This window comes from Agelaius tricolor, unplaced genomic scaffold (genome assembly GCF_023055355.1).
Source record: "Agelaius tricolor isolate 1412-34295 unplaced genomic scaffold, bAgeTri1.0.p SCAF_49, whole genome shotgun sequence".
Lineage (NCBI taxonomy): Eukaryota > Metazoa > Chordata > Aves > Passeriformes > Icteridae > Agelaius > Agelaius tricolor.
Window position 1 is genome coordinate 424,744 of NW_027269309.1, and position 24,628 is coordinate 449,371.

General features: G+C 44.2%; 1 protein-coding gene across 1 annotated transcript in view; it reads right to left on the reverse strand.

Moving 5' to 3' along the window:
* Positions 1-23,292, reverse strand: part of UQCC1 (ubiquinol-cytochrome c reductase complex assembly factor 1) — a 47,335-nt gene extending 24,043 nt beyond the window's left edge. Inside the window, exons 1-6 of the mRNA XM_071455409.1 lie at positions 23,233-23,292; positions 19,069-19,173; positions 17,637-17,741; positions 12,818-12,925; positions 10,458-10,530; positions 4,910-4,967 (exon numbers count right to left, since the gene is read on the reverse strand). Of these exons, the coding sequence (XP_071311510.1) occupies positions 4,910-4,967; positions 10,458-10,530; positions 12,818-12,925; positions 17,637-17,741; positions 19,069-19,173; positions 23,233-23,256 (473 nt within the window). The 5' untranslated portion in view covers positions 23,257-23,292. The remainder of the gene's footprint in view (positions 1-4,909; positions 4,968-10,457; positions 10,531-12,817; positions 12,926-17,636; positions 17,742-19,068; positions 19,174-23,232) is intronic.
* Positions 23,293-24,628: the final 1,336 nt, after the last annotated feature.

Below are 24,628 nucleotides of genomic sequence, written 5' to 3' on the forward strand. Positions count from 1 at the left end.
CAAGAGAGCAGAGCTGCAGGAGGCCACTGTGGAGCTGGTGCACACTAACAATGGTGAATGTGCCACAAGAGCTAATAGGAAAATATGATTATTTATTGTTAATAGATTCATTTCTTTAGTGAATATAAGATCTGCAGGCATTAAAAGTATTTGGTGACCCATGAATGCCAGCTCCACAGGGAAAATCACAAACACCTGAAGTGTGCTGAGATGACCTGTAAAGGGACAGATGTCCATCTTTATGATGGGTTCTATCTTGTGTACAGATTAGTAAAGGAAACATTTTTTAACCTGTTAAAGAAGTAAAACTTACTGCCAGAGACAGGCAAAGACAAAATCTGAAGGCAGCAAAACCCACAGCAGTCCTATATTCTTCTTGCTAGTCAGAATCACTGTCCCACCACACAAATGCAATTAAGATGGTACCAAAACCAAACCCTCATTTTCTCACAGAAGGATGGCAAAGCTTTCTGTTCAAACAGTGGTCAGAGAGCAGCTGTCATAGAACAGCTGCCCAGGTATGAGACCTTCTACAAAACAAATGCACAAAGAGCTTAAAACTTTCAGTTTACTTCTACCAGTTTCAAAACCTTTGTTCCTCTTGTGCATTTACGTAATTGAACTGTACAAAGAAGTGAATTACTGAATTGAAAATTCTTACTCACTCTTAGCAAGTCAAAGAGAAAAAGCCTCAGTTAAAAAGACTAATTTTGTGTTAAGAAAAGCATTTTTATACTTCTCTTGCTGAACGGCTGAACTCAGGGGTGAAAACTCAGGGGCAAGAAAGGCTCCCCCTGAGCATAAATAGTGTTTCCTATCCTGTGTGCCTTGGGTGGTGGAGAAGCAGGAGAAGAAAGCAGTGCAGAGACCAACAACTGGTCAATGATGAGCAGCACTGGACTGGTGTGCAGGGGAAAACCTGCTACTCATGGAGCCTAAAAGGGAGCTCTTGTGTTTGGATGCACAGTGCTGACACAGAGCTGTTCTGCAGCACCATGAGTGAGATCATGGAATTTTGCAGCTTATTTGCAAGTTTGGTAGTTTGTTACTACACCTGCTGTCTGAGGTGACACAGACTTTTAAAACCTGTAAACCTCTTAACCAGATCACCATGGCCTGAAACATTTCATCATTTCACTGCACAATCTGTTCTGTAATTTAGTCAAATACTGACTCATCTCCATCAAACCCTGAAAGGAAAATTACTCCAAACTATCTTTAGAAAGCTGTCTACCTCACATTAGTTGTGTTGGATAATTTTTGCTGTATTTAAGTTATGCAGAGAGATTATCTTAGAAGAAAATCTTAGAATCTTAGAAGAAAGGATAGTGGAAAAGGATCAGGAGCATCTGTAACTCAACCCACATCAGCTGAGATGTAGTTTCTCACAACAGCCTCAGCCAGCTTCTGTCAGTGTTCCCAGAGTGCCAGACTGGCCTAAACACCAGAAGTGGTGGTTGACACCCCCTGATCACTGCTGTGAGGTGCCCTGTGCCAGGCCCCAAGGTGTGATGAGCCATTAAGGGTAAAGCCCACTTGAACCTTCCTGTACCTGGCCACTCATTCCTGCTTCCTCAGTTGCTCCAGAGCAACTATTTCTGCAGCTATGCTAGAGTTGCTCAAAGAAATTACTCTGGCTTAACACTACAAATATCAACAGCATTTTTGGAAGGCTTTACTCTGTTTAACCCACTCATGAACAGCTGCCAGCTTGGGGGATAGCAGGAAACTCCTGGACTGACTTTTCCATCAGCTCTGTTGTGACACTGCACTTCAGGGAATGATGATTATCAGCAGAATTCTGAACAGGACCTAATTAGGTTTGCATGTTCTCCTGTGCTCCAGCCTGGCCAGCTCCCCACCACTTCTGGATCCAGCAGACAGAGCCCAGCCTGGCTCTGCAGCCTCCTCTCCCCTGGGGCCTTTGCTTAGGCTGCTGTGGCCCAGTCCCTCACGTTATGGCAGGAGCAACCAAATGCTGGAGACATTCCAAATAAACTTATTCTTAAAATCTCTCTATCTGACTACCCTGATGCAATTAAGACACAAAACATAGAGTTTATTCCCTTTCTTCTGAAGCACCACATTTCAAAATGCCACTGTGTCCTCAAGCATCTCTGTGCAAATCAGAGAAATCTTTTCTGGCAGGAGCTGTTTTCTACATATACTTGGTGGTTTTCATTCCCCTCTGGTCTTCCTGAGGCTGATCAAAACTTTCCTAAGTGCAGATTTCCTTAAGAAAAACAATGCTCAGATAAATTTTTGCAACAGGTCTCTGAGTCTTTCAAAACAGGAGTTGTAGCACCACTCAATTTGATCCTAAATACTGCAGAGATGTCACCATCTTGGTGTGGTGAAAATGTGAAGGGAGCTCTAGGTATCTACATGACAAATACTGAACCAAGACATTCCTCAGCAGTCACCCAAGTAATTTCTTTGGCAGTTTGGTAACAGCTCTGGATTCAGCCAATGCTCCATTTAGATGCATGGGAAAATGCAAACCCAGCAGAAGAAATAAAGAGCTTTTCTAAAGGTCTGGACTTCTAAATATAAACCAAGAGTCCCTCTGACATCAGAGGTGTAAAGTAACAGAAAGGGCCTATGAAAACATGACATTCAGGAAAGAATAACCATGGGTTGGTTTTCCAAGTAATATTGATGGGTTGACTTTTTAAAGCATGATTTTAGCACTGCATTGGAAAGCACTGGAGTGTTTCTAAAGGAACATTATCTTATAAAGAAGCTTGCAACAGCAGAGGCTAAACATGAGAGCCTGAATTCCTCTCTTTTTGAGTGGGGTCAGTAGGAACATTCTATTCACAGACACAGAAGTAGGAGCCCGAGATTCAAAGAGAACCCACCAGAATGTGTAACACAACAACATGCCCTGACAAGCACTTTAAGTCTGTAAAAGCTGGGATACAAAAGCATGGAAAAATTGACCAGAACATGCTAGGCAATGGCAACAGTAAGAGAAGGAGACAAAGTTTACCAAACTAGGGAAAATTATCAACTTCTCTGGCTCCAGAAGATACTCTAAATCAGTTGAAAATAGGCTGCTGAAATAAGAAGGAAGAAGTATCTAAGAAAGTTGTGCAGACTGCTCTGCTAGGGGCAGCAGGAGCAGATGGTGATCAGAATCTCCTGGCAGGCTGCTGTCCACCAGATCAGGAGGATTTCTAGCCCCTGAGGCAAATGGTCCAGCAGGAAAGAGGAGAACTGGAGCCTTCACACAGGGGTAGGATGTCCTTGACCTTGTCAAAGCTAGCAGAAGCACTTCTGCTCCCACTTTACTGAGGTCAAAGTGCCTGAAGAAAGAGATCCCAGAGAACAGCAATAAACCTGCCTGGGAAAGCAAAGTATGGCATGGCAGGATGCTGGTCACTGATCTCATCACAGGTAAAGCATTTCCCAATGAGCCAGGCAGTGAGCAGGCCTGTCACAGGCTTCTCTGTGTCCTGGAATATCAAACCAGATCTCTGACTTGTGGTCCAGAATGACAGTGCTGCCAGGAACACAGAGGAACCAGGCTCATAAACCCTAGGAAAATTAACTTCTAGTGCTAACCTCCACACCTGAATTTTCACTGCTGCCACAGTGAGGCAGAGGGATTTGGCTCTTTCCTGCTTCTGCAGGATATTGCTGTCAAACTGTCCACCATATCTCACATGTACGAGTATTTCCATTCTCAGCAAATCTCCCCATAACATCAGCTCAAAGTGCAGCAACTCTTGGCCACCTTCAAAAGAAGCCAATGTAGCTTTGATCTTAGAAACTTATGCCTATCCTATACCAGTTTCATCTCTGTCATAGTTCTCTAGCTGATTTTTATAATTAATCTTGAATTTGATGCTGTGTATTAATCACAGGAGACATTGTCCCATCAATGAGAAATCAAGATGAAAAAAGTGTGTTCTCTGCAGATTCATCTTAACTCTCTTTGGTTTTCCCAGATACTGACAAGCAGTCTGGTTTTTAACACTTATTGCACTAGTTTTCAAAATACCTATATGAATTATTAGCTTATCAATTCATTTTTTTCCCACAGGGAACAGTAGGAAAAACTGCAGATTTCAAGGGTCATCCTTACTTTGTTCCACTGATTTCATTAATTGATTATTATTTCAATGGTTCTGCTCATTTATTCACTCTTTAGTGTAATGAGCTGCCCCATCTTTCACTATATTGAGGAGTCAGGAAATTAAAAGGAGAGAAGGGAAAAAGGAGGAGGCAAGGAAACAAGGGGCCTTAAGAGCAGCTATTTCAGTACAAACTTCCTTTCAGCCTTTGGACAGCCGAACCCAAGTCTGTGGACTTCAGTTCCCTGAAAGATCTGGCACTTAAAAAATTACTGTACTCCCTTGTGCATCCTCTGACCTTTATAAGCATGTAATGCTAGATGAAAACCTGATTTTTTTGGCTACTATTTTCACAAACGAAAAAGGGAAAAAACTTCACCTTTAAGGTGTTAAATATTTTCACATGCAGCCAAGCTGGCATTCACCACCCTGCACGTACCTTTCAGAAGTGAAAGAATAAATGCCAGTGCTATAATTTGTTAAATGCTTCTCATCACCACAAATTCTCCCAATTTAAATGACTTTTACATAAATTTAAACCTTTCCTAAAACACCCAAGTAGGATTTTTCCACATAGCCTGATCAAGGCTTTTAGAAAACTCATGGCAAAGATCATTCCACTAGTGAGGGATTTTGAGATGTAAGAGATGTCAGCTTCTCTATAGGACCTACTGTTCTTCAGCAGAAAACAGCTTAAATTCAGTCATCAGTAAAATGAACATAACCTCTATTATTGACCATGGATAGAAGGCTGTACTTTTTCTCACATTAAGTCGTATATAACTCCATTTCCTGAAAATAATTGTATTACTATTTTGTCTTTCACTTACCAGACATGAAGCTGGGCTACTAGAAACCATGAATTCAAAGTATCAGGCATTTGGCATCCTTGATGGAAGGGAAAAAAAAAACACAAAACCAAAACAAAACATTAAAATGAATTGAATCCCATTTTGTGCTTAACAGAAATTCACTGCACCAAAATGTAAAAGCACTTTAGTAATTTATTTTCAGCAATAACAGTACATACATACTGGAAGCAGACATCATTTACTGTCATGCTTGTGCTTAAACTCTAGAACATACAGCCACAGGATGCTGTGGATTCTGATAGATTTCAGGTGTTTAGAACCCACTTGGATAACTTTTACAGAGGAGGAAAATTCCACAATGGAGAATGAGACAAACATGTGGCTTCTAGCCTGGAGAGTCTCAAAGCAGCAGTGACTAACACAGAGGAATCAATGGATGCTTTGCTCCATTCTTACACTCTTCCTTCCCATGTGCTGCTGTCTCCTGCCAGGGACAGAATTCTGTGTTCCCTGAGTCTCTGCTCCCACTCCACTGGTTGGATTCACTCCATGGCTGCACAGCCCACAGCACTCTGAGTGCTCCAGCCAGGCTACATTAGGATTAAACCCATCAACCAACCACAGAAACAATCTGTTTCCAGATTCAGCTCTACTCCCACAGCCACTGTTTTCCCAGAGATGGCTTGTCCATATGTGTGTTCACAGGATGGATTTTCATGTGCTGTTAGGATGTGAGGCTAGAGATTTAGGCCACGTGGAACAAAAACCATATTCCTCTTCCTCATGCTTGAAAAAAAATGAACCTGTGGGTTCTGTGCATGCCAAATCCTTTAGCTCCTGTCAATCTCAAACCTTCCTCCCAGGCACACTTCTGCATCTGTTTCCTGGAGAAGGTTTTAAGGCAAGTCCTTAAGGAGAAGGATCTGAGGCAGTCACCTTGGCCTACCCAGCACTAGGTGTTCTCTTCTGAGCTGTTCAAACCTAGCTGGAAGAAGGCCAGAGAGCCTTCAGAAAGTGACTCTACAGTCAGATATGCCCTAAGGAAGTCAACCTCATCTTTTCTGTGCTAAATGGATTCCTTCCTGGCTCCTATACTTCTTTGCTGTCAAGTATTACAAAAGAGATTCACCCAGATCATGAAGCAATGCTTTCACAGCCTCTTTCTTTTTATATGCCAGCTCTGATCAGAAGAACCAAACAGATCACCACTATTCCTCCCTCCCCAGAGAGATGACTCCACCAGGCCTAGGAGGTGCCAAGGTTCAGCACCACTGCCCATCCATCACCTCTAAGACAGTACAAAGACACTAACAGTGCATGTTTGGAGATTAAACACAGGTCTCCCTCACCCTTCTACCCTTCTGGCTCTCTCATTCCTATTAGAAATAATTCCTGTGCCTAGAAATGACTACTTTGACCTAAAGCCACGCCAAGGCATCTCTAACTAGGGCAGCAGCACACAATGCCTGCATTAACCAAACCATCTCAGGAAAGGAAGGTTCCACAGGCAAGAGGCAAACACTCAGTTCAGACAGAGGTTTCTCCAGTAGGAGTTCCCATGGATCAGTCCCCCACCACAGAAATCACTCTGCAGTGGAAAGCAAAGCTCACACCTCCACTCCTGGAAACACGGAAAGTTTTTAAAGACCTATTCAGTACCCAGGAGGCAAGAATTTTTTCTTTAACTTTCCAAGAGTTGCAATTCTATTTTTATAAATCATCTTTAACTTCTATATTTGGACTGTCTGCATGGTAAATTTAAAGGAAGGGTGGCTCCTTTAAGCAAAAGCAAGAACTTTTTCATGATGGATCACCTTTGCCACTACCACAACTTCAGGTAGGACACAATGGGATAACATCCACACATCCTACAAAAGAACAGGTGTGCTGTGGCAGTGTTCCCCTGAGTGCTGCAGGCAGCAGCAGGAGCCTGGAAGGCACTGAGTGGTGCCTGTTATGGGAGACATTAGAATTAAGAGTCCTGTATCCTCCAGCCTTTTTTGAGCTGCACTGAGCCCCACTAGGAGCCATCCAAAAGCCTGATTTGGTGGGACAAGCTCTCTACTGTTGCAGCTGCCTGACTCTAGAGAATTAACAGCATTAATAGTTCAAGTTCAATTCAAGGTAACCCTACAGTGCATATTCATCAGCCAAACTCCAGTTCAGCTCTGAGTATTACCTGCCTGATGCTCAAAGTTCTTTTGACCTTTCAAGTCTGAGGTCAGGCATGAAATTCTCTCCTCACAGGCTGCCTCCTCTGTTGCATGGGAACTACCCAAGCTCTGTGCCAAACCTGGCACCAGCAACTTTGCTATTCCCTCTGCTGCTTCTCTCTTCTCCTTTAAACAAGAAACAGCTGACATCCTAAAATAGCTCCACTTTCCCCATAAGCAGCACAGTGCAGACATTTGGGATATGGGCTCTAAAGTAGAGTTCCCAAAGTTTTGTCCATGAGTGATCCAATATTGAGAGACAAAGGCATGGCAAGCACAATAAAATTAACTGCAGTTTTATACTCAAGAATCTCAATTAAAACACCTTCTTTATATCCTGCAGTGGCCTCATAACTTGCATAGCCACAGTCTGTATTTTGGGAACTGCTGCTCCAAGACATATACAGAGATAGGCAGTTCACAGGGCTCTCATACTGTGCCACAAAAAGTCTCAGAAATTCCACTGGGCATCAGCAGGAATGCAGTGAGATAGAAGATAGCCCATAAGACATGAAATGGACACTGTCCTAGCCCTCCACTACACCATCCACTCTTTACACTGTCACCTCTGTAAGAGAGCGACCCTGCAAACTCCCCACAGCAATCCAAGTTCCAGAAGGTCACAGTGCAATTGTTCCTTATGCCACACCAGAACCACACCACAAAAGCACATCCAGAAAACACTGAGAAGGGCTCTGTGCAGAACTGGTTCTGCTCACTCAGGTTAACGAGCCCACGAGTGGTTTCACACATGAACGGCTGCAGGTTTCCCAGGTCAGCTCAGCAGGTTAACAGGGCTCACACACGGCCAGGAAGGAGCTAACAAGCTCTCCAGAGAGCAAAGCTGACCCTGAGCACTTCACCTGATATCAACACCCTCCAGCTAGAGCCAGAGGGGCAGCAGAGCACAAACACAGCCCAGGTGAGCACATGGCTCAGACAGCACCATCGTGCCCTGGGGCTCCTGTGGGCATTGGGAGAGGAGCGGCACCCACGGAGCACAGGCTGGGGCACTGCCCTGCTGCAGCACAGCACAGGGCACAGGTACTTGCCTCTCCTCCTACCAGGCCCCCAGGCTGCTCCTTCAGGAGTGAGCAATGGGCTTAAGCAATGTCCATCTTTAGCTGCTAGAGGAAAAAACCAGCTCCCGACTGACACAGTTTGATGCAGACATGGTAAACCAAGTGAAAGTTGGGTATCCTGCTCCATGCCATGTTCCCCTCTCAATTATGCACTCCCTAGCACCTCCTTTGTGTCACAGCTGCTCTCCACCAGACCCTTCCATGTGCCACTTTAGCTCACCAACACAGCAAACCAGGATGTCAGTAAACTGGGCTGTTTTCCTTCAGTGACCTGAACATTCCCCAAGGACAGAGCTGTGCAGTCCAGAACAGGGCACAGGAAGATGGAGATGTGAGACTTTCCCCTTTGGCTGCTACTTCAACTCAGCTGCCCATGGAACCACAGCCTAAAGCTTCTCCATGGCAAAATCCTGTTAAAAGCTTCCCACTCATCCCACACTGCTTGTTTTAGGGGAGCTACTTTTTAACATGGATCACAAGCCTGTTAAATTTTTGAGCTAATCCCCCAAAACTTTAGTTTAACTAAACTAAAGAAGTTAAACATAGTTTAACTTCTATGTGACGGAAGTAAAAGAAACTTCTTTTACCTGTTGTGATATGAAAACAACGATTTCTCTTTCAGAACTTGTAGTTCTTCTTGGAACTACAAGCACTGACCCCCCACACCACAGGTGATCCTATACCACCAACAGGTGCATCATGCACTCCATCAATCTCAGAAAACTACCTCGTTCCTTAGACAACAACTGTCTCAAGTCCATGCAAACATACCCTACTCTTTAAATACATGTTTTCTTTTTAAAACAGTAAGACAACATCAAAAGCACAACTGAAGCTATTTTACTCTGTACTGAACCTGAAAAATCTGTGCCAGAATTTTTTCCACAGACAAGTTTAGAAATTCCTTTAAATTTTAAGCTAGGGGAACGTTTATAGATCTTTGTACAATTAAACAGGGATAGTGAAACACCAGTTAAAGACAGCAAAGCCCTTGTCTGAGAGGTAAATACCACAAACAGAGCAGACCCTATCTGAGCAAGCCTGGGAGGGCACTCAGCTGGGAGAGGGTGTGCACAGGCAAAATGAGGTTCCCAAGTTTTGATCACTAGAAATGAATCCTACTGCTCACAGAGTTCTCTCACTCCTGCAACCACTGAAACCACATCAGAGGTTTGGAAAATCTTCTGAAAAACACTTGAAAATTTTGCAGTAGCAACACCATGTAACAAACCACCCTCACTGTGCTCTGCACTGGATGAAGGTGTCCCTTCAGCATGAGGCAGCAGCCCCAGCCTGTGCTGTAAGGAAGCATCTGGCAGCTCAGGAATCCATGCCAGATCAGCTAATGGGTTTACTACCAGCTAAATCACACTGACACGAGAAATAATTCACCTAAGAAAAAAATACTATTGCAGCTTACATAAGTCTCAAAGTACATCTTCCCTCTTCACCAGCCAGGTTTGAAACTATTCAAAGCTGCAACAGATTTTTTAGCTGATAGTTAAAAACCACTGTGTACAACATCAAAAAAATCATACCAATCCAAGCCACTAATATACCTACATACTTATAGGAAGGACTTGTTCTATGTGTATGTATGTCTATGTTCTATGCTCTAGTTTATATACATATATATACACACTATATAGACTATATAGACTGTTCTAGTCATACTCTCTACCCAGTCAAGAGATGTGTCCTGATTTAATGTTGTCAGGGTCAGTAAAAAATGTAGAAAGTCTCTTAAGTTGTACCCAAACCTCCCCCAGCCATAATAGTGACAGGTGATCCTTGTGACCTAACTGACCTTGTATCATTACTAAGTTGTGCATTAGTGGATGGGGGTGATTATCTGCATCCCAGTTGTACTGGGGATGGCACAGGGTAGGACACAGAAACCACCTGTGACCACCATAAAAAGGGAAGGGATATTTGGATTCTTAGTTTATCCCACCCCTGGTAATAAAAAATGGGAATATCCCTTGAAGTCCAGGCTATTCCAAGTTGTTCCCATCCCACTCCTGTTCCTGTTCCCCACTGCAGCAGGGAAAATGTAACAATGCCAGACTCCAGGGTCTGCCCTTGTACCCTGTCACTCCAGAGCTCAGGGGAATGCTGCAGTACAGTCCCCTTCCAGCTGACTGTGCCCTGCTAAGGTCTGACAAATCTTTTTGTTGTTGCATTTCTCATCACAAATAGATCCAGTGAGATCATTGCAGTGTGTGTTTCCTTCCCAGGGCAGCAGGCACACGCCCTCAGTGCAGCACTTACTGTTGAAGAACTCCTCGAAGTCGGTTTTCTCCACGCAGCACGCGTACATGCGCAGCGCCGCCACCTTCAGCTTCTGAACAAAGGGAAGAGACAACACTTGAAGCACTCATCACCAGCTGGGGAACGCTGCTGGCTTTGTCCCTGAACACTGTGAACACTGGTGAACACTGTCCCTTTGTCCCACACTGCCATTTTCTGAAAACACTTCTTTTGAGAATCACCATCGCTCGAGATTTTCAGGAGCACATTAAACTATTAGATCTGCCAGTAATGGCATGAGGATAACTAATTTTGCCTTGAAGGAAAAAAAATTATTAAATGTCTTCCTGAATATCCTTCCAAATCTAGTGTGTTAAAATACTTGATATAATTACAGAAAATATAAATCAAATGGTTTTCCTTACAGAGCCTCTGAAGATCCCAATTCACAACTCCTGGTTTCCTCCAATAAATTTAAGTGATGTATACCACTAAGAGTGTTTTGTGTAATTTATGTTTTAAATATTAAAGAAGTTGCATACCAGACATGTCCTAAAAATAGCTTTTTTTTTTCCTAGAAAAGTGACACTTGACTGATTATAAGAGTGAGAAAGGAATCCCAAATGATGAACAACATGAGGTATTCCTGTGTGCTTTGGCACTTCTCATTTTGTTCCCAGCCTGCCACTGCACCCAAAACACCTCCAGTGCATCATCCAGAACACAGACACATGTGCTGAAGCGTCAAAGAGCACAATAACTAATAGCAAAAATCTTAAAGAGAAATGGCATTGGGTTTGAATTGCTCTGGTCTGTTTTTTTTGTTTTTTCTAGTGACATATACCAGTGATCATCTCAGTGCTCACCATACTGTAGGGATGAGCACCCTGCCTGCTAAATGGCAGTTCAAATCACCAAAGTAATCCTTTGTGTCTCCTTCAACCAAAAGGAAAATAAAGAAGTTGCAACTGATTGCTGAGGAAACGCAGGAGCTCATTTTTTTTCTTATTCAGTAATCTCAGGCTTCTGTCAAAAATCAAACATACATCTAAACTTCTTGAAGTAAAATGATTTGCATTGCTTACAGGAGTTCTGAAGGTTTCCCTTTTAAAGGAAACACTGCCTGGCCTGTGAGCAGAGATCTCCCTGGTGAGAGTCACTGCCCCAGAGCAGGCATTACAAGACATTAAAAACATATTGTAAAAAACAGTCCCCACAATCCAGCCCTTAAATAATGCAGGTAACAAAGGAGAAACTGATGAAATTTAATCATGGAAGTTTTAGGGTGTAGAAGAAGTGTAGGGGAAGGGAGAATAAAACAGAAAAAAGCAAGAAAAATATTAAGAAACTTCCCAAAGATCTCCTAGAGAGCACGGGCAAGGCCAAAAATGAACTCAGGTCTCTTGGGCCCTAACCACAAAATAACTCTCTCCCAACTCAGGATCCCCAGCCAAAAGCAGGCAGTAAAGAGCAGCAATTAAGGAGAACTCTGAAATCAACACTTAGAGCTAACAAGAATCTTTATTACAACAATATGTACACAAGCACATGGGAGAGAAACTACACCCTCAAGAGGTTTAGCATCACCTGATTAAAGCAACTGATTTTAACCAAAATAACTAAGCCTGTTACAAGTCATTTATCTTTGCTTTACACTTTCTGAGGAGCAGCATGCAATCAGCAACAGTTTCAGATCAGTCTCTGGAGAGGTGCACTCTGCCTTGCAGCTATTCAAAGCACCTTAAGACTTCCATTATTTTTAATCTTTTTATTCAAATAACTGGTTTTCATTTCAACACAAATGAGCTCAGTCCTTCTTTCAAGCTGCCTTCTCCTCTCATTCTTTTGTACTCTTCCTTAGTTCTGAGAAAAACAACTATGAATTTAATCTTTTTTCTTCCACATAAGGAACCAAAAGCATCTCCCACAGAGCTGCTCTCACTTAGTCAATGTTAACAACTGCTTTATGAAAGGGCATTTAAAAAGAAAAGGAGAAAGAGCAGGACCTATTAGTGACTCTGCCCCAGTCAGCTACCACTGAACAGTGATTTGAGCAGCAACCACACCATATCTCACCACTGCCTGCTCAGCAGGCCCTCCTGGTAAGGCTCTTACTCTGTTCTATCTTCTCAGATAGCTGAAGAAATTCAAGAAGGATTTAGACTCTACCCAATACAGCATTGTTGCATATGTCAATGATGGCAATACATAATGGAGGTTCAAGACCTGGATTATTAATTCCTTATATCGGAAAACAGAAATTTACACTAAAACTTATCTATTAAGTACTGCTCCTATCATAAGAAAAAAATGTGGAGTGTTTTTGGTCTGCTTTTTAGAACTATGAAACAAAAAAAAGAATTATTAAATTACTGCTTTACCCATCTGCTGTACTTGAGTGGTCCTGTGAACCCCAAGGCTTCTATTATCCTTGTAAAAGCACCCACTTTTTCTTCAGATGACAGCAAGGAATCTTTTGCAGAAAGATGCTGTAAAATTGAAATAGCACATATTTCAGTCTCAGCAATTAAATCTGACACATTTTAGTTAGCAAAGTTACAAATTTAACAGAGAATTTTAGGGCTTTATTGCCGCCTTTCTTTGTTCAACAAAATTAAACACTGTTTAGATATCCCCTGAAAATATTTCACTGGTTTTCATATGTGCCATTCCTCTGTTTATGAATACAAACATTGCATAACCACTGTGATAACAACATCCCATTGGAAGCTCACATTCAAATACTTACAGAAACCTGCTTCCCAAAATATGGCTCGTATTCTAGACTCTCATATTCATTCTAGGTGTCCTTACTTGGGCTTAAATCTTTTGCAGATAAAATGAGCAAACAAATCACAGAAACAGAGTAAATAAAGCTAACCTTTCACATTTCCTCTCTTCCTCTCACAGGCATTCTACAGTAATTATACATTACACAAAACAATCAGCTCTGTTTTAAAACCAATGAAGATACATGAACCCACCATTCTTACCAAAGAGCTCCCCCAGACTCTTACTCCCCTTCCAGTTAATCTACAGAGTACTTGCAGAAAATCCAGATCAGCAAAGTACTTAGTCAGCAATGACTTGCAGTGTCTGCAAACATGAAGATAATTGTTCTTTTCCAGACTCACTACACACCTTAAACACCCCTGAGCTGATGTTGTGGCTTTAGCCCAGTGGACAGGTGGGGATAGGGGAGAGAATTGGGAGGGTAAAAGTGAGAATATTGAAGGGTTGAGATAAGGGCAGTAAAACAAAAGCCAGAGACACAAGCAAAGCCAAAGGAGGAATTCATTCCCCACTTCCCCAGGGCAGGCAGGTGCTAAACCATCCCCAGGGCAGCTGGGCTCCATCAGAGTAACATCACACCAATGTCCCCCACTTCCTCCTTCTTCCCAAGCTTTATATGTGAGAATGATGCTGGATGGTCTGGACTGTCCCTGGGGTCAGCTGGGACCAGCTGTCCCCACTGTGTCCCTGCTGTATCCCCACAATTCCTTGTGCACCCCCAGCCACTCCACTGGTGGGGAGAGGAGCAGGAAAGGCCTCAGCCTTGTGCCAGCCCTGCCCAGTAACTCAAACACGCCTGGGATATCAGGGCTGTGTCCAGCACAAATCCAAACCACAGCCCATACCAGATACCAGGAAGAAAATTTACTCTCCCCCAGCCCTAAGCAGCACAACTGGTAAGAAAACTTTATGGCATTCTGCCCCAGCAGCAGCCATCAGCCAGCTGTAATCTCCACTGGTACTCCAGCAAATAATTCCCATGAATTAAGTATGCACTATAGACTTTTTGCTATCAACAAATTACTTTTAACCTATCTATTGCACATGAACCTCCTAGGTATGATTTGAGGAAATACACCTGAGAGCCATTATAACCTGTGAGAGTAATGAGACCAAGATGCCAGCTCCAGCAAGGATCAGGAGCAGACTCTTGGGGATGACACAAAAGCAGAGAAATACAGCACACACACCCCCAGCCTTCTGGGATGTACCTGCCCAGCTTCTGACAGACATTCCTGCACAAGAAAATGTCAGCTCCAACTGGCTACACCTTCAGTATCCCAGTGGCGTTTGAAACTATTTAACCTCAGTAACACAAAGTTGTGGTATGTTGGGTTTCACAGTTTAATCATGTTAAAAAAAATCCCTCGTGCCTTTTTAAAATCCAACCTTGTAATTTGGACTAGATGACCTTTAAAAGTCCCTTCCAACCCAAAGTATTCTATGATCCTTGGATCCTCCCAATTTTCCCATAAGAACCTGCAAACAACCATTTCCTATCCCACTTTTCAGTAACTTTTATTACTTTTATAGGCCAGTATCATACATACATTCCTTAGTTTAGAAGGGTCCTAAAACAGGCTATTCTCATATTGAAAGCTTTTCCCCTTTCTGATCATTCTCTATAGACTTCCTAGCACTAATATAGTAGTGTTTGAAATGGCATGAATGGTGAGTAAATACACATTAAGATACAGATTAAAATACAGATCCATACTCTGCACAAGTTGCTATCATTAATTAAAAACTAACTGTAAAGGTGACAAAATTATAGCTCTGAGACAGAATCCATCCCTGTGTATATCCACACACAAGCTTGAGCACTTGAGATAAAATACTCTGCACTTGTGCACTGTTCATGGATGGCTGCCAATGCCTTGAATCCTGCCATGCCCAGCGTTCAGGTAAATGGGGAGAAACACACCCAGCACCATTTTAATATCTGTCAAGCTCCCAGGCAGTGTAACACTGCCCAGGAGCTCCTGTGATACTCAGCTCCTCTCCATGCTGGTCATTAACCCTGCTCACCTGGTGCCCTGTTACCAATGTCTGCAGAGGCACATCCCACCCTCTGCCACACGTGATGGACCCAGTGATTCCCCTAACACGTACCTGGGAATTTAAACCAGTTTTTATTTAAACCTCCTCTTCAGGATTATGCAGTGCAATACTCCCTGCTACTCTACAAATGGCTCCTAACCTTCCACCATAACTCCAAAATCCCCCTCCAGCCAGGCAATGGTAGGAACTGCTGAAGGCAGAGCTTGTGTCCAATAACTACTGCCACGCTCACTAAATCAACGTTCATCTCCTCCACAGGAATTCAAATCACACTGAACCTCTAATGAACCCAGGTAAAACTTCACTACATGCCTCTTATCTATAAATGCATATGAAGTCTTCCTCTCTCAGGTTTTTCATTATGCAGAGAAAGTTAAAAACCAAAATTATCTCAATTTGTCTGTTCTTAGCTCATCACTAAAACAAAGGCTAACCAACAAGCAGCTTTCTCTAGGAAATGCCACGTTTCTTGATTCTTTCTTCTGCAAGGCAGCCTGGACTAGCTCAAGAGATGGTGAAGGGATTTAAGCAGAGAGTGCTTGGTTCAACCTGTGGATAGAGGCCTGAAGCTCATCCTGTCAATGCCAGGACTGCAGCCAAATGCAATTAAACAATCCTGTAAGTATCTATAAAATCAGATCTAGGAAACACTGGGCTGAGGAGAGGGTAAACTGTGTGGTGCTTAGTTGCCAGCTGGGCTAAAACCACAACAGAGAGAGAGAGAAAACTTTAAAAATGTATTTTATAACTCACTCAAAACAAGCTCATGAAGACACTGTGCAAGGGACATAAGCCTACCTCAGGCTGCCTTTCCTGCTCAATACCTGAAAGGCAGTGCTTAAAGCAAACAATCATTTTAATTTTGACACCAAACACAAACTGAAACATCTGGAGCTCACCATTAATTCCAAACCACTTTCCCACCAGGACTGCATAGTCAAGTTCACATTTCAAAGATGAGTAAGTACTTCTCTATTCAAAATAATGAAGTTGCAGTCCAAAAACCCACCTCAAACCTACAGTGTTGTAAACTGCTTCCTCTCTGGTCATAAATCCTGCCTGGCTTCTTACACCATGGCTATTTTAACTGAGAAGTTTCCCCATCCATCTTTCAGCCCTTGTACCCCTCCCCTTGCCCTTTCCAATACACCAAAACAAATCTTGAGTCCTGCCTTGAAGATTTTCATGGCACTCCTGGTTTGTTTGAGGTACTGTCCTGTTACCCAGTGCTCTCCCAGAGCTGCTCTGTAAGTGCTGCCTGTTCAGGGCTCAGAGCAGTGCAGGCAGGAGTGGGGATTAGGGGCATGCACCATCTTTGGGAGTCTGGATAACAACTTTAGCTCTGGCCATGATAAATTGTGCAATCCCCTTTGTAAATGCTTCAAACTCTGTCTGCAAAATGTTTGCTTTATCTTAACAGTTGAAAAATACTGAAAAATTGACTATAAGAAGGAAAAACCCCTAGCTGAGGACTAAATGCAAAGACCAGGCAAGGGCTCTTCCCTTGCACACTTCTGGTTTTACTTCATTTTTTCTATCCATGTCAAAATAACCAATTTAAAATCCTTCTTAGTATGTACCTCAAACTCCACACCAGCAAAACGCACTATTAGCTAGATAGCAAACTGGGATTATTGTTTTCAAGGAAGTTTTACCCATCAGTCCCTAACTCTTTTTCCTTCTGTCATCTCACTTGTCATGCATGTGTTCCATTTTGCCATTTTCTTCACACTGGATTAACAAGATATCAGGATATTTATTAGTTGAGAGATGAAAACACCCTTAGTTTAAGTGGTGAACTGATATTATGGAGTTGATTCATGCGTCAGAAAACTTCTACTCCAAGACAAAAGACAATGCATGTACAAGACACACAGACCACAGATTAACAAAATAGTACACATGAACAGTAAATTGTTACACAATAATTAGCTGTTATTAGTAGACTGCATGACAATTTTCAGTGTTTAGAAGACAGCAAAACTGTCACCACACATTATTCCCAAACCAAAGAATAAGGAAACATTTTTTCACCTCTAGTATGTGTGGAAGGAACATCTGCCCCCAACACCCTGACTTAATTTCTTTCCTAACTGGAAGAAAGCCCTCAGCCTTGTCAATTAATCTTCACCCTGATTACCCAACTGTACCTGCCCCTTCCCATGCCAGCCCTTCGTCTTCTGGAAAGGAACAGAATTCCTTCCCCAATTACCAGACCCATTGTTCACATTACACTACAACATCTTAGAGAAAGGCTGAATCCTCTCCTATGTGTTTTGCCTCCTGTCTCTGTAGAATCCCTAGCACATGTGTCCTCCAACAATAAAACTTCCCAACTCTTCTCACCTTACTCGTATTGTAAAAGGATCTGTTTTGCTGTGTGATGGCTCCATTGGCTTGAGTCAATCCACCACAGAATTTAGAGAGTTGGAAGGTGCCAGCCTTGTGTCTCTAGGAGAAATGATAAAAGAAAAGAAAAAGAATTAAGAGACCACTGATTTTGCATCAACCACCTGTAGTTTTCTTCCAAATCAATTAATTCTGGCTAATCCTGAAAAACTCTGCATCACAAATAGCACAAATTTATTATAGCAACTGTTACAAACAAAATGGTTGCCTATCCTTAATGCTCCAGACCACATTTTCCAGTGTTCCATAAATGTACTGATGGAATGGACTGGTAGAACACTGTACTCAAAGACCACAGCCTCTCTGCTTTGGCTCTCACATAACTCCTAATTATGGGGTTTGTCTCTTAATAAAGAATAATTGTTTTTTCTGACTTAGCAGACAAACAGCTATTTTTATCTACAACTTTATAGCTGGTTCAATTGCTTTTGTGGCCAAGACTTGAGAAAACACAAATTGCAGTGTAAATGCTACCACTACAGCCCCTATGACTTCAATCACAGATCTAGTGCACAACAAACTCTCAAGCAGGAGCAAGGATGTGGGCTGCCCAGGAAAGAAGCTGCACACTGAACAGAGCACTCTCAGTCTCCCAGCACACCCAGCTTAGCAGTACCTTATTTATCAATTAACTCAGACAGAGTAAATATGCTGTTCAGAGCAGTCATCCCCAGATGTGTACTGAATGTAGAGTAAGCCCAACTTCATTAATAATTTCACAACTGCTCATTTCCACCTCTAGTCCCAACATCACGTGCTACTGGTGCAAACTGGTGATTTAATAGCAGGGTTAGCATTCTGTGTCTATTCCAATTTTCTACATATTTTTCATTCCTTTATCATTAACTCCTATTACTTGATGCTCTAGTTATTTACTCTGGACAGACACACTCTGGCACTATTCTGGCTGTCCCACAACAGTGAGCCAAACTGCAAAGCTTCCACTGCAACAACACTAAATGTGCTGTGCAAGGTAAACATCCATCAGTATTGGGAAGTCCAAGGTCACTGTACAGTGGAGATGCTCTATAAAATAAAATGTTCTCTAAAATAAAATGCTGGAAACAGCATGCAAACATGACTGGCTCGTAATAGCTCATTTGGAAAAGTAACACCTCCATTTGGACATCTGCATTTAACCTTCTCATGACAGATCATTTGAATCTATTAAAAGACACACCTGGACATGTAACAAGAGTGGGAGCTCACTCTTGCAGCAGCAGAGAGCTCCAGAGTTGCCTTGGTATTTCCACAATACACAGTGAAGACATCGCTTTTGGAAGCCTCTTTATTGAAAAACTCTTACTTTTTCTTGGTAATTTCAGATCATTCCATTTTTCAGACACTTTAACATGCAGTGATGTCTTACCTGGAAAGCACTGCAGAGCATCCACCTCCAGGGGCCCGGGACTGAGGGGCTTTGCAGCAACCCACAGCACCCTGCTGTCCACTGGGTCACTCCAGCCTGGCAGCTCTGCAACGAGGAGAGGACACAGATGTGCAGAAATAGTGTAACTGCCCCTCTGCTCTCACAGGTTTTATTCATTCATGCAACAAAAACAACATGGAGCTGTGCCAGGGGGCAGGGGGAAGGGTTTAGGTTGGGTACCAGGGAAAGGCTCTTCCCCAGAGGGTGCTGGCACTGCCCAGGCTGCCCAGGGAATGGGCACGGCCCCGAGGCTGCCAGAGCTCCAGGAGCTGCCAGGGATGTCCAGGGTGGGGCTGTTGGGGTGTCTGGGCAGGGCTGGGCATGGGACTCAATGATTCTTGTGGGTCCCTTCCAGCTCAGGATATTCCATTATTCCAAAAATCCTCAGATTCGACTCCCAACTTGTACTTGACAAGAGTATAAATTTTGATTATGAAAATATTTTGCCTTCCAGTACAAGTATCCAACCCAAGTCTGATGGCAGAAACAGATGAATGGAAGGAAATGGTGGGCTGTCTACATCATAAAACCACACCACAACTTCTCTGTCTATACAATAAATTCAAATGCTTAAGAAGCATTCTTCAATTGACTGAGTAAGCTCTAAAAAGCCCTCATCCAACTCAGCTTTTATGCATCTTTCTCTTACTTTACTCAGGCACAGCTAAGAATTTTTGTATTCCAAAAGTATATTGTCCCCATAAATTTTAGTGAAGATCATTATTTTCTGTCCTGAAAATGTCAGCAATACAAAGAAGAGGTGGAGCTTTTTTTGCCTACACCTTCTTTGCACCTTTCACCTTCTGCAATATTTAAGTTAGTACAATATTTGCCTCCTTCATACATACACTACATCAACACTGGAAATAATGTATGGAGATGCCATTTCCTAATAAAAATAGCTTCATTTTGGTTGGCCACAAAGATGATTAAGAGACTGAAGCATGCAATGTATGAGCAGAGAATTAGTTTTGAGAAACAAAGACTTGAGGGAAATCTTATCAATTTGTATTAACATCTGGTGGGGTGGGCAGTCAGACTGTCCCTGGGGGTGCTCAGTGAAAGGACAACCACGAGAGCAGCAGATCTGCCCAGAGACAAGAGGAACCAACACAAAGCACCCCCAGTTGCTGTCCCCCTCCTGTGACCTGCACTGTCACCGCTGTCCCTCAGGGGTGGCCATGGGCCTCGCAGGCTGTCCCTCAACTCCAGAGCTGCACTTGGAGTCCATCAAGGGAACTGATTTGGGGTTTTAAACACTGCCCAGGGAGAGATGCTGTCCCATGACAAACATGGGCAGTGTCCACTGCTACCACACCTTCCCACTTGTACTGCAGCAAGACTACTCAGGCTTCTGATCTTTGGACCTAACATCATCGTCAGCAAGTGAAATGATGAAAATGACACATTTCTATCCATAAACCATTTCAGCTGAGTCCCACAAAGTACCTCTTGACATAATCTAGTGTTCTGACCCAAACAGTTTAATAAACACTTCATTGAGAAAGAAGTAACCTTTTTTTTTTTTGTGAACAATTACTACAGGATTCCAAGAATCTGACAGAGCTTTTTTGAGGCTTTTTCTCACTAACATGCCCAGGTTAGAGCTTGAACATACTGAGGTTTGGAACTGCTGAAAAGCACAAATGCAACAAAACTGGACAGAAACATATGAAAACAAACAAAAAAAAGCATAAGCACACTTAAAAACTGAGATGTGATAAACAATCCAGTAATAAAGAAAACAGACACCAGGAGATAACAGGGAATATGAGGAGCTAAGGAATTTTCTCTAAGCCAGCATCACTCTGCAGAACACAGCCTTCCTTTCAAATTACAAGTGCTTCTTTTGCTTCCCCCCTGGGCTGAAAGAAAATGTACCAAGCCTAAACTGAACAGGATTACTCAGGAATAGTCTGCAGACAGCTGCCTTGTCAAGGCAGAGATGAAAGAATATCACTAGTCTTCTAAATCCTCTTGGCAAACTTTCAGAAAGTCTAAGGTAGCAGGCAAGCTATTTATCAAGGTATCTTGGGCAAAAGCCAGATTTATCATAATGCCAGTATTAAGGAGCAGAGCTGAAATGCCAGGGCTGTATCATACACCAGGAGCTCAAAGTCAGACAAAAACCAAATTTTCCTTATTTCCAGTAGAAGGAAGAAATACAGAAAGTTTTAAGACTCATTTTCATACAATTAGGAAACCACTGAATTACAATGCAGCAACACGTTTGGAGAAATGCCAGGGATGAGCAGTTCTTGAGCTGAAGCTGAGCATACTTCAGCTCACAAAAATGGCAGGTAACTACATCATCTCCTCTCCAAAGAGAAACCTTTCTGGTCTGGCTGAAAAATCAAATCAGCTTACTTTGTCACATGAATGCCAGCAGCAGCAGCCGGCTGAGGAGCTGCCCAGGGACAGGTAAGCCCAGGAGGCAAATTCTTCCCCTTCAGAAGCAGCTTTCATTGCAAACCCTGCCCTGGGGGTGAGGCTCCACAGACAGCTGAGCCCTCCTGGTGCCTCACTGCTTCCCTACTGCCCTCCCTGTCTGGCTCCCCCCTCCCTGCCTGCCGACCATTGATTCTTCAATGCTTTCAAACTGCACAACCTGTTGTCACCGTTCTGCTGCTCCAGCACTTGGATCACGGGGGCCAAGAAAAAGGCAGGCAACAGAGCAAGGACAAAGCACAGAGAAAGGGCAGGGGTGGGAGGAGAAAGCAGGAACTCAAGGTCGCTGCATTTGAGCTGCTCTTGGCAGGTTTGTGCGTGGCTGCTCTCATCATGAGTTTGGAAAGGGCAGGGCTCAGCACGATTCGGGAAACCACACCCTGAGCCATCGACTCAGAGTACCTGGGGGACTGATTTCATAAGTGGATATTGCCCCCGTACTAAAGGCCTTTCCCGTTCCTGGGACATCTGTCCCCACCTAGCAGTGCTGGGTGGTGATGTAAGATCATATCCAGGTACAAAATTCCGTGTTCTAGACAACTTGCTAAAGAGAGGAACTCTGCCACAGATGTTTTAAAGGCTAATAGAAAGAAAAAATGCACACAAATGAATGGGAAAGAAGAAAGGAGTGGAGGCATCGGAAACCCACACTTTCACAGGAACCCAAACACTTCCAATCTGAATCACAGAACCACTAGGGCTGGAAAAGCCCTCTAAGGTGATCAAGTCCAACTATTACTAAACCATGTCACCAAGTGCCGTAACCACATGGTGTCTGAACACTTCTAGGGATGGTATCTCCACCACTGCCCTGTGGTGGTGCCAGTGCCTGAGCAGTACACAAGAACTGGAATCTTTACACTACCCTTGCTATCAAACAGCTCCAGAGTGAGAGGGGAAGGTCCCATAAGGGCAATGCCCACCCCTTAGGGCACACACTGAGCCCACTGGCAGGCATGTGTCTCCAGCTCCCACCAGGAGCCCAAACCCTTACACAACAGAATCATAGGATCAACTAAGTTGGAAAAGACCTCTGAGATCATCAAGTTCAACCTACGACTGCAACAACATCATGTCAACTAGACCATGGCACAGAGTCCCTTGAACACCTCCAGGGATGGTGACTCCACCACCTGCCTGGGCAGCCCCTTCCAATGCCTGACCACCCTTTCAGTGAAGAAATTCCTCCTGATGTCCCAGCTGAACCTCCTCTGGCACAACTTGAAGCTGTTTCCTCTCATCCTTGTTGCCGAACCCCTCCTGTCTATTCCCTCCTGTCAGGGAGTTTATGCAGAACCAGAAGGTGCCTCCTGAGCCTCCTTTTCTGCAGGCAGAGCCCGCCCAGCTCCTTCAGCCACTCCTGGTGCTCCAGCCCCTTCCCCAGCTCCGTTCCCTTCCCTAAACACGCTCCAGCCCCTCACTAACCCTTCAGCAAACACAAACTCCGCGGGAAAAGCTCGCCCCGCTGCTTCTCCAGACATCGGGTGCGAGGCCACAGGGCGGGAAGCGGGAGCAGCCCCCGCTGACACCCCTCGGGCTGCGGGGGGAGGCCGCCACAGGGGCGGCGCGGGGACAACCCCGGCTCCACACAGCGCTCGCCCCTCAGCACCAGAGCTCTCTCCCCTCCTTCCTCCCCTCCCTCCTCCCTTCGCTCACCAGGGCCCGCGCCAGCGCCGCCATGAGTCCCCGGCGCCGCTTCCGCCGGCGCGGCCCGGCCCCTTCCGTGGGAAGCGCCGGGCGGGCGGCGGCGTGAGGCGGGCGGGCAGCGAGGCGCTGCCCCGCGGGATCGGGAGCCTTCAGCGGCGTGAATCAAACCGATAATGGCACGCTCGAGAGAGTAATTATGTAGTTGTGTTTCCATGGGAAAGAGAGCACCTTTCCCTGGCATTTAAAGTGCAGGTTATAAGCTACCCATGGGAGGTAAGTGTTAAGGAAGCTTCCCATTCTGAAACGCCCTGGCAGTCAGGCTGCCAAAGGTCAGACACATTCACTGCTGGAACCGAAGCCCCTCCACAGTGGGAGGCTCAAATGAGCCGAAGGGTGTCCCTGCATTCCCCACTCTCACACAGTCAGACCAGGTTTCCCACAGCAGAGTCCCACGTGTCTCATTCCACAAAACAATTCATTTGAGGCGCAGGAGCACAGAAACAGCTCGAGCCGGGGCCTCCACGGAGGGACTTTGAACCCCTGGGCTGTTATGCCTTGACAGTCTGAGCACAGCAAAGTCTCAGCTCTTCCTCGTGGGTCTCTGGCTCCTGTCCCCCTCTCCGTGTCCATCCACTTCCCTGGCTCCTGCTGTTTCTCAGTGTCATCACCTGGACCTGTCTTTGTGCCTTTTGTTAACCAGAGGCTGGCAGCTCATGGCTCCCACCAATAGCTCAATCCACATTTCAATCTGCAGTTTGCAGGCCGAGTTACCTGGACCAAATTTATTTCTCAACAATAAAGCCTAGCAACAGTTTTCTGACCTCTCACATCTTGTGTAGGAGCAATCCCTGGATCTATTCAGTTTTGGAGCTAATTTTGCACCCAAATTGCAGAGGTCCAGTCCAGAAAGTGAATCACAGCACCTTTCCTGGGGAAGGGAAATACCTGTTCATCCTGTTGGTGCTGCAGGTGATCATCTGCCTAGTGCTGGTAAAGGCCAGCAAGACTTTTCTGCCTTGACACCTTTTGTGTGTGAAAAATCTTTGGATGTATTCAGTAGTGGAGGTGGTATCATAAATTTTGGTGATGGACCCCTGAATGGAAATGACTGTGCTTTTCCATGGGAATGAGAGCCAGTAGCCCCAGGGTTCCAGGTGCAGATGATGGGCTGCCCAACAGGAGGTAAAGACCAGCAAGACCCTTCTTTCTTGGAGCCTGTTGTGTTGTAGCAATCCCTGTGTGTGTTCAGCCTTGGAGCTGAGTTCCTGATGCCAAACTGGGATCTGCATCTAAATGACACCACCTTTCCTTGAGAAAGGAAGCACCTAGTCCTGTTTTTGGTGCTGCATATGATCATCTGCCCAATGGAAATGAAGGTCAGCAAGATTATTTATTTCAGAATTGT